Genomic DNA, 10713 nt, shown 5'->3' on the forward strand with positions numbered 1-10713 from the left:
AAAAAGAGAAAAGATCCAAATAAAAAAAATCACAAATGAGAGAGGAGAAATAACAGTCAACACCGTAGAAATACAAAAAATTATGAGAGAATATTATTAAAAACTATATGCCAAGAAATCGGACAACCTGGTACAAATAGATAAATTCCTACAAACATATAAACTTCCAAAAATTAACAGAAAAAATAAAAAACTTGAACAGACTGATAACCAACAAAGAAATTAAATCGATAATCAAAACAATCCCAACAAACAAAAGTCTGGGGCCAGATGGCTTCACAGGTGAATTTTATAAAACATTTAAAGAAGAGTTAATATGGGGCACCTGGGGGGCTCAGTCAGTTGAGTGTCAACTCTTGCTTTCAGTTCAGGTCATGATCCCAGGGTGGTGGGATCAAGCCCCACATTGAGCTCTGCACTGAATGTATAGCCTGCTTATGATTCACTCTCTCTCTCTCTCTCTCTCTCTCTCTCTCTGCCCCTCTCCCTTAGGCTTTCTCTATATATAAAATAAAAAAGAAGAGTTAATATTTATTTTTCTCAAACTATTCCAAAATATGGAAAGGAAAAAAAACACACACAAATTTATTCTATGAGCCAACATTACCCCGATACCAAAACCAGATAAAGCCTCCACTAAAAAAGAAACCTATAAGCCAATATCCCCGAAGAACATATATGCAAAATTTCTCAACAAAATACTAGGAAATCAAATCTAACAATATCTTTAAAAAATCATTCCCCACTATCAAGAGTGATTTATTCCTGGTGTGGTGGTTTAATATTGGCAAATCAATCAATGTGATAGAGCACATGAATAAAAAAAAAAAAAAAGAAGAACCATATGATCATTTAAACAGAAGCAGAAAAAGCATTTGACAAAGTACAACATTAACTGATGGTAAAACAAACAAACAAACAAAAACCTCACAACAGTAGTTTTAGAGAGAAAATACTGAAACATAATAAAGGCCATCTATAAAAAACCCACAACTAATATCATCCTCAGTGAGGAAAACCTGAGAGCTTTTTCCTCTATGGTCAGGAATAAGACAGGTATATCCACTCTCACCACCATTATTTAACATAGTACTGGAAGTCATAGCTAGAGCAATCAGACAACAAAAATAAGTAAAAGGCATCCAAATCAGCAAGGAAGAAATAAAAGTATTTGCAGATGACATGACACTACACATAGAAAAACTAAAGGACTCCACCAAAAAAAAAATGGCTAGAACTGATAAATGGAATCGTTAAAGTCACAGAATGCAAAATCAACATACAGAACTATAATAAAGCAACAGAAAGAGAAATTAAGAAAACAATCCCATTTACAACTGCACCAAAAGCAATAAGATAGGAATAAGCCTCCCCAAAGAGATGAAAGAACTATATTCTGAAAACTATAAAATACTCATGAAAGAAATAAAAGAGGACACAAAGAAATGGAAAAACATTCCTTGCTCATGGATTGGAAGAATAAATATTGTTAAAATGTCTATGCTTCTCAAACAACCTATACAGTTAACACAATCCTTACCAACATGCAAATATCATTGTTTATAGAGCTAGAATAAACAATCCTAAAATTTCTATGAAACCACAAAAGACCCCAAATAGCCAACGCAAACTTGAAAAAGAAAATCAAAGCTGGAGGAATCACAATTTCTAGCTTCAATTTATGTTACAATGCAGTAGTGATCAAAACAGTATGGTACTGACACAAAAATGGACTCATAGAGAAGGCACCTGGGTGGCTCATTCAGTTGTGTCTAACTTCAGCTTAGGTCATCATCTCACAGTCTGTGAGTTCGAGCCCCGCATGGAGCACTGTGCTGACAGCTCAGAGCCTGTAGCCTGCTTCAGATTCTGTGCCTGCCTCTCTCTCTGCCCCTCCCCTGCTTGCACTCTGTCTCTCTCTCTCTCTCTCTCTCTCTCTCTCTCAAAAATAACAAACATTAAAAAAATGGATAGGTCACTAGAAGAGAATAGAAAACCCAGAAAAGAACCCACAAATATATAGTCAATTAAATGTAAACAAAAGAATTTCTAAAGGGAAAAAGACAGTCTCTGTAACCAAAGGTGCTGGGAAAACTGGACAGCAACATGCAAAAGGATGAAACTGGACCACTTTCTTTTATTTATTTTTATTTTTTTAATGTTTACTTTTGAGAGAGAGGTGGGGAGAGGCAGAGAGAGAGAGAGAGGAAGACACAGAATCTGAGGCAGACTCCAGGCTCCAAGCTGTCAGCACAGAGCCCAATGCTGGGCTTGAACTCATGAACTGTGAGATCATGACCTGAGCCAAAGTTGGATGTTTAACCAACTGAGTCCCTGGACCACTTTCTTATACCTCACACAAAAATGAATTCAAAATGGATGAAAGACTTAAATGTGAGACATGAAACCTTAAAAGCCCTAGAGGAGAATACAGGCAGTATCCTCTTTGACATTAGCCATACCAACTTCTTACTAAATGTGTCTCCTGAGAGAAGGGAAACTAAAGCAGAAACAAACTATTGGGGCTACATCAAAATAAAAAGCTTCTGGATGGTGAAGGAAATAATCAATAAAACCAGTAGGCAGCCTATGGAATGGGAACAAATATTCACAAATGACATATATGATAAAGGGTTAGTATCCAAAATATATGAAGAACCTATAAAACTCAACACCCTCCAAAATAAAAAATGAATTTAAAAATGGGCAGAATACATGAATAGATATTTTTCCAAAGAAGACCCCAGATGGCTAGCAGACACATGAAAAGGTCCTCAATATCACTCATCATCAGGGAAATACAAATCAAAACTACAATGAGATATTACTTCACAGCAGTCAGAATGGCTAAAATCAACAGCACAAAAAACAACAGGAGCTGGTGAGGATGTGGAGAAAGGAAAATCCTCTTGCGCTGTTGGTGGGAATGCAAACTGGTGCAGCCACTCTGGAAAAGAGTATGGAAGTTCTTCAAAAAGTTAAAAATAGAACTACCCTACAAGTTAGCAATTACACTACTAGGTATGTATCAAAGAATACAAAAAATACTAGTTAAAAGGGATATTCTACCCCAATATTTATAGCAGCATTATCTACAATAGCCAAATTATGGAAAGATCCCAAATGTCCAATTACTAATAAATGGATAAAGAAAATGTGCTATGTATACACAATGGAATATTACTTAGCCATACAAAATAATGAAATCTTGCTATTTGCAATCACATGATGGAGCAGAGTATCATGATAAGTGAAACAAGTCAGTCAGAGAAAGACAAATACCATATTTCACTCACATGTGGAATTTAAGAAACAAAAAAAAATTAGGAAAGGGAAAAATAAAAGAGAGAGAGGCAACCAAGAAACAGACTCCGAACTATAGAAAACAAATTGATGGTTACCAGAGAGGAGGGGGTTAGGGGAATGAGTTAAATAGTTTGTGGGGATTAAAGAGTGCACTTGTTCTGATGAGCATGGGTGATGTATGGAACTGTTGAGTTACTATATTGTACATCTGGAAGTAATATTATACTGCATGTTTACTAATTAGAATTTACATTTTAAAAAGTAAACTAAACAAAACAATACAAAAAACACACCCAGGACAGTTTACATAGAACACATAGGTCAACAAGATAGGTGGATAGGTTAAAACACTAAAGCATAATTAAAACGGCTTAGATAATTTTGTTTAAACTGGGGGGGAAAATGCTTAGTAACTGGTACAGCACCTCCATCAACAAAACAGAAGCTATTCAGACCGTGCCCTGTCGCTGCCACTGATGGACCCTATTCTGCTGTCAATAACGCACACTTTGTGGATCATGGGGAAGTCCAGGAGACACCATGAGAGTGCCCAGGGTAGTGTTGAGGGGCTAGGGGACTCAAAGTAGAAGATATTTACAATAGCAACACCGTATTTGATAGCTGCACAGTTGTGAATATAGCAGTTTGTACTAACTTAATACCACTCCTTACTCTTGGCATTATAAACCACAAACAGATTTAAATACATTGGTATGAAACATAATGCATGTTTTAAAAACAATTAAAGTAAACAAAAGCATCTTTGCGATCTTCTGGAATGTTCGCTAAATAGGATCCACAGAGAAAATCTATTTATAGAAAAAATAGAGTTTGACTTGGTGAAATTGAAAGATGTCCATTGAATACTGGGCAGCAGACAATAATAAAATTGAGAGCTTTATAGCAAACTAGAGGAGATACTAGTAATATCTAGCCAACAAAGGGTTCTAATATTTAAAATATGCACAGAGATTTTGTGAATATGCAATAAAAACAAATATTAATAGAAAAATCAGGCAAAGGATATGACCACATAATTTACAGCCTGAAAACCACAAATGGCCAAACACTATATGAATGATGCTTACTTATCAGGAGAAAATCAAATTAAAAACAATAAAATAGTATGTTACATCTTTATAGGTTTTTTTTTTAACAAGATAGCATCAAATGCTATAAGGATTATGAAAAATAAAGGAACTTTAGGAATTTCTAGTAAGATTTTGTAAATATTTTGGAGAGAAATTTGGTAATTCCTAGTGAAATTAAATAATTTATATGCTATGACCGAATCAAAAATCCTCCACATACATCTACTTTAGGTCTATAAAGAGAAGTGTACAGGATATTGACAGCAACAATATTTTTAGTAACAATTACAGGTCACTTGGGTGTTGACTACTTACATAGAGGGAAAATGCATATAATGGGAATAGAACAGCCACCAAAAAAGATCAAGTGGACTTAAAGCAACATGGACAGATTTTTAGAAATTACTTTTGGGTGTAAACAAAGAATAACATCAGATTTATAACACAATGACATTCTTAGAAAGCCAATTTCCAAAGTATTCTCCCATAAACAAACAGATAACTAATGAGTGTACTTAAGATTAATTAGAAGGACATATTTTAAGGACACTAGAGTTTTCATTCTCCTGAAGGAAAGAGAAATATGAGCAATGTTGAGATATACAGAAGAGAGAGAAGTAAAAACAGAGTAAAAGAAGACCTTTAAAGAGACTGAAGCACAGGATAAGGTATATAATGAATGGTATTCTAATAGCTCTGTATGGTGACAGATGGTAGCTACACTTGTGGTGACCATAGCATAATGGATAGACTTGTTGAAACGCTAGGTTACACGCCTGAAACCTATGAAACATTTTGTGTCAACTACACTCAAATAAAAAAGATTCATGAAAATAAATAAATAAGTAGTAAAGAAAGTGTTCATGTTTGCTCCATATTGGAGGGGTATGAGTAATTCACATGAGGTTCAAAATGAAAGTAAGAAATGAAGGAACAGATCATGTTTCCTAATATATAGCTCTATATACATCCCAGCTGAAAAATCTTTCACTACAGCAAAAATTTCTATGGGATTTTTTTCTCTGAAAAACATAATGCATTTTCTCAGGAATATTCTTTTTAAGTTTCTCATGGATTTTTGCCACTATAATGCAGTGATAAAAGTCATGATAAGTTAACATCAATCCATTCAATAACATGGTGAGGGGGTACTTATCTAACAATTACGTGCAGGAAGCCCATGAGAACTTCTGAGCGAACTTATTGGACCCATGGAGGGCACTAGGTGTGCATCTGCAAATAACTGTGAAAATGGATGTATGGATGTAAAACCCCTACACCCAGGAGACTAACTGCCTACAGAACACACCGTCAATGTTCGGCTGAATTACAAGAGCTCCTTGCTTTTAGAGAGGAAAAAAATCATTTTCTTCTACCTGCCTGCTTGTCTGTCCCAGGAGAACATTTTAGGTACAAGGAATTAGGGATGGAAAGTTCCCAGAGGGCAAAGTCCCCAAGGTTCTGGAGTTATAACTCCACCCAGATACTTCAGGAACTAACTGGAACAGCAGTATCAGTGGAGCCAGACCCCTACTCCATCCTATGTAAGTTTGTGTAGAGGATGCCTGAAAGGTAGCTATAGCATGATTAAGGAGAACATGGGGTGAAGGTGGGGGGATCTCTCTCTTCAATGCAGATCTGTGCTGCATTCCATTCCTGAATCACTACTGCTGAAGTAGTCTGAAAATGGGGTAGTAGAGACTGCATCCTGCCTCAGGTCAGGAGGCACCTGTGAGAACCTATGCTCTGAGACCTTCCCTTTTGCTCTTCTCTTGCCTTTTTGGATCTTTTGCTGGGTGCTGCCAGAGATGCAGAGGGGCAGGAATTTGTCTCTAGTAGATTAATGAACAGAGGGAGTCAGGTAACTATATCATCTGGGACTCAGATTTGCAAACGTGGGGGTTTCATATGTGAATACGAAAATTTAGTTTAGGGCAAAGAATCTTCTGCCCACAAATGTTTGAATCATGGCATAGGAATGAAATTTAATCTCGGGGCACCTGGGTGGCTCAGTCAGTTAAGTGTCTGAGTCTATGATCTCATGGTTCAGTTCATGAGTTTAAGCTCAGGTCATGAGTTCAAGCCCTGCACCCAGGCACCGCACTGACAGTACAGAGCCTGCTTGGGATTTTCTCTCTCCCTGTCCCTCTGCCCCTCCCTGACTTGTGTGCTTTCTCTCTCAAAATAAACAAATAAACTTTATATTTTAGGTTTAGGACAGAGATCACAGTTGGAGGGTCAGTGAGAGTCAGAAGGTTGTTCCTCCTATGTCAGCTCAATATAAAGAATTTCTAAAAGCTATTGCTGCCACAAACAGAAAGTTATGCACAGATCATAGAGGTATCTGTCACACTGGTTGGTTTAGATCAATGATGTCTGAAATGATACTTGGGAGAGAGGTCTCACAATTCTGAGTTTTGGAGTTAGGTGGTCCCTAACAACCCTTCCCCTTTTTCAAACAGGGCTTCCATAGTGCTATCCTGCAGTCTAATAAAAGTTAACCCTGCAGGGTCTCTGATTTTATCATTGCTCTTCAACCTCACTGGCTTCTTCATCCTGTCCCTACCCACAACCTGTAGTCATTAGCTCTAGGTCCTCAGCCCTAGTGCTCCACTGGCTAGCTCTGATTGCAATCCAAGATTTTAAGAGGAGAGTAGAACATCATGGTCTCAGATACTTTACTTCTAAGGCTGAGTATGTAGTTCAGTGTTTTTTGGATAAATTATGGATTGAACTCAGAGGAACATCCAGAGAAAAGAGAAGAAAGGAAGAGTCAGTGAGTGGAAAGAACAGATAAAAAACACTCCTATGTTGTCCTCAGAAATTTCATCCTAGGGCTATAATTATCCTAAAGTTCTTCAGGAGACAAAGAGAATATGCTTCTTCTTCTGTACCTCTCCATGGATACTCATGCCTGAATTGCCATTTTTTTCCATTTGGCTATACCCTCTAATGGTCATTTCAAGATATTCCTTCCTTTCATGTAATTAATTCCCAATTCCTGCCAAGAATACTCTGAATGATTGAAAATTAAAAGATTCTTGAGCATGGTGAATTTGGGGGCTCTGACCTATAAGAATAAGTGTAAAAATTTTGCAAAGAGTTAGATCAGAGGGTGAAATCAAAGAGTTTTGCAAAGACTTAGATCAGAGGGTGGGAAAGATCAAAGACAAACCTAAATGATGAAAGTGGTGTTTGGAGGGAGTATTTCAAATTTGGTGGCATGAGGTTGTGCATCCTGTAGGTCATTGTGGCAAGGTTTGGGCTGTTCAGGTGCAATTAGTTATGTCTCAAACTTACAAGTGAATGTATCCAATAAGAAAAATTTAAGGAAAAACAAAGTTCAATGAACACAGTGGCCAAGACCGGAGAAGGTCCTTTGTTAACTAACTCAAGACTGGATGTTTTTTTCTATGGGTGTTTATCTTCATGAACACCTGTATGTGCAGCATCTGCCAATCCTTGTGAGTACTCCACCAAGGCACAGCATAACCACTAGACAAGAGGACCTGGATTGTTACAGTGAAGACCGAAAGGGATATAGAAAGGAAACGAAAGGACTTGAGGTAGACTTCATCACCCTCACATTATTGCAATCAGAACAATCAACTTTCATCTTGTTTAAAGACACATATCATTCTCACATTTCTATGTGCACATTCTACTTTTAAGGTTGTTTCTTCACCAAAGTTAAGAATCCTACATATATTAATATGTACTGGCAATTATTTGGCCACTGTCACACACACTTATGTGGAATTGCACATTCTACTGTTAAAACTGTTCCCTGAAGCTAATAATCCTACATATATGAATACATATTGGCAATTCTTTGGTGGGATCAACACCAATGAACTAAAATAACATTTTAGACAAGGTGAAAATTAACTAACATTAATTCCAGGGTATCATTTTTTCAAACTGTGATTAAAGCCAACTATAGCTGAAAATACAGAATGCGGGGTGGCATAGAGAACTAAGGCCATGCGCCTGAGTCCTTACTTTGTGCCAGACTCTGCTACTCATTTGTGCGTATTGCTAAATTGTCATGTGGTAGTCTAGGTGGTAATTAAATAATAAAACACAAAAGGGAAGAAATTTAAGAGTACAAATTTAGAGACTCACCTTTCACAAAGTAGTTTCCAAGTAATTTCTCCTTCTCTTTAGTTGCTGCAAAGATATAAAACTTCCTTAAACTTAACTGTTGAATAATTCAAACATATCTAAACAAAGCACATATCCTCAGTCCTCTATACTGCTTAAATTGATAAGATTATCCCAGTAGCATGGCACAAAGGACAAACAGATGAATTCACATGACTCTGGATGACTTGCTAGGACTCAAGCATGTCACCTAGGTGAAGCAAATTGTTCTAAATCCATGTGTCATGTGTCACTAGCTAATTTTTATCCTAATTTTACAGACCACTACAAGAAAGCTGTAGAAATATATGACAAAATATGACAGCACACCAAAATGGCACCATCTCCTCTGAGGTTTCAGATTTCCTCCTGAATTGTTTTGTCAGGTCCCACACCTGGCAACTTTCTTTTTCCCTCCCCCTAAGCCTTCTCTTCTTCCTGGCCATGGGGGCCAATGGTGTTCTCCTGATCACTACATGGCTGGAAGCCTCTCTGCATGAGCCCATGTACTATCTACTCAGCATCCTCTCCCTATTGGACATTGTGCTCTGCCTCACTGTCATTCCCAAGGTCCTGGCCATCTTTTGGTTTGAACTCAAGTCCATCAGCTTCTATGCCTGCTTCCTCCAGATGTACATTATGAACTGTTTCCTTGCCATGGAGTCCTGCACATTCATGGTCATGGCCTATGACCGTTATGTGGCCATCTGCCATCCACTGAGGTACCCATCCATCATCACTGACCAATTTGTAGCCAAGGCTGCCATTTTTATTTTGGCCAGGAATGTTATTTCTACAGTGCCTATTCCCATTCTCTCATCCAGACTCCATTATTGTGGGAGAAAGGTCATTGAAAACTGTATCTGTGCCAATATGTCTGTCTCCAGGCTCTCCTGTGATGATGTCACCATCAATCGCCTCCTCCAGTTTGCTGGAGGCTGGACACTGCTAGGATCTGACCTCATCCTCATCTTCCTCTCCTACACACTCATACTGCGAGCGGTGCTGAGACTCAAGGCAGAGGGTGCTGTGGCCAAGGCCCTGAGCACATGTGGCTCCCACTTCATCCTTATCCTCTTCTTCAGCACCATCCTTCTGGTCTTCGTGCTCACTCATGTGGTGAAGAAGAAGGTCTCCTCTGATGTTCCAGTCTTGCTCAACGTCCTCCACCATGTCATCCCCGCAGCCCTCAACCCCATAGTTTATGGAGTGCGGACCCAGGAGATCAAGCAAGGAATCCAGAGATTACTGAAGAAAGGGTGGTAATAAGGACAACTGGATCTCTTCATTCCTAATATAGTTTAAGTTTGAATCAAATAATGGGTAATTCAGCTGAAATTTTATCTATGAGTTACAATTTCAAACTGGTTATTGGATATTGTGTCTTATTTAATAAAATTTAAGTTTCATTGTAAGTTTCCTTTTGTCTCACTTTTACTTTAACAATATCCTTGACCACTTTACTTTTTTTCTCCACACATATTATCCTATACTAACAACATACAGAGATTTCATGGGTAGGTTCTGAAGTGACAAATTTATATTCCTGAATATACAGCTGTTAATATTTCATGCCTTTGCATTCTTGAATATACAACTGTGGATATTTGGGGGTACAGTTATGTAATGTGTAATGCATTCTTATTCTTATTTCCACAGAAGGAAGCATATTGGATACAAAGACATAGGAGTTGAATTTCAGTCCTGAATGATGGAAGATTGCTATTCATGTGTAACTGGGTCTGTAATTGGGTTGTCTTTTGAAATGTGCATTGCAAGAGAACTGGGATTTTTCTTGGATTTCTCATTTGTGAAACAATTAGCAATGAGTTTGATCAGATTTAAGAGATTCCTAAATTCTCCTCCCCAAAGGGGAGGACATTTATCTTTTGGATCCAGAGTGTCATATTTTATGATATGCACAGATAGCTCTGCTAAAGAGTTAAAGATTGCAAGGATTATAATATATGATGCAGTAATAATAATTTAAATATCAAAAATGTAATATCTGAACATTATTTTCATGTTAATTGTATAGTATCTAAAGATACTTTGTGTCCTGGTAATTCTTCAGATATGAATACACAAAAATAGAATATTGTTGCTGTCAGGAGCTAAAACTATGGTTAGTGGTAATACAATATGAGTTCCAAGAACATATTTTTCTCAATGG

The 10713-nt window shown here is 37.5% G+C and overlaps 1 protein-coding gene across 1 annotated transcript; it reads left to right on the forward strand.

Moving 5' to 3' along the window:
- The first annotated feature begins 8858 nt into the window (after nucleotides 1-8858).
- On the forward strand, nucleotides 8859-9806 carry LOC122200400 (olfactory receptor 56A3-like). The gene has a single exon (XM_042905967.1). The coding sequence runs from the start codon at nucleotides 8859-8861 to the stop codon at nucleotides 9804-9806; it is 948 nt and encodes a 315-aa protein (XP_042761901.1).
- The last annotated feature ends 907 nt before the right edge of the window (nucleotides 9807-10713 follow it).

Source organism: Panthera leo, chromosome D1 (assembly GCF_018350215.1).
Source record: "Panthera leo isolate Ple1 chromosome D1, P.leo_Ple1_pat1.1, whole genome shotgun sequence".
NCBI lineage: Eukaryota > Metazoa > Chordata > Mammalia > Carnivora > Felidae > Panthera > Panthera leo.

Coding starts and splice junctions, on each gene's coding strand:
- LOC122200400 (XM_042905967.1), top strand. CDS start 8,859: ATGACAGCACACCAAAATGGCACCATCTCCTCTGAGGTTTCAGATTTC.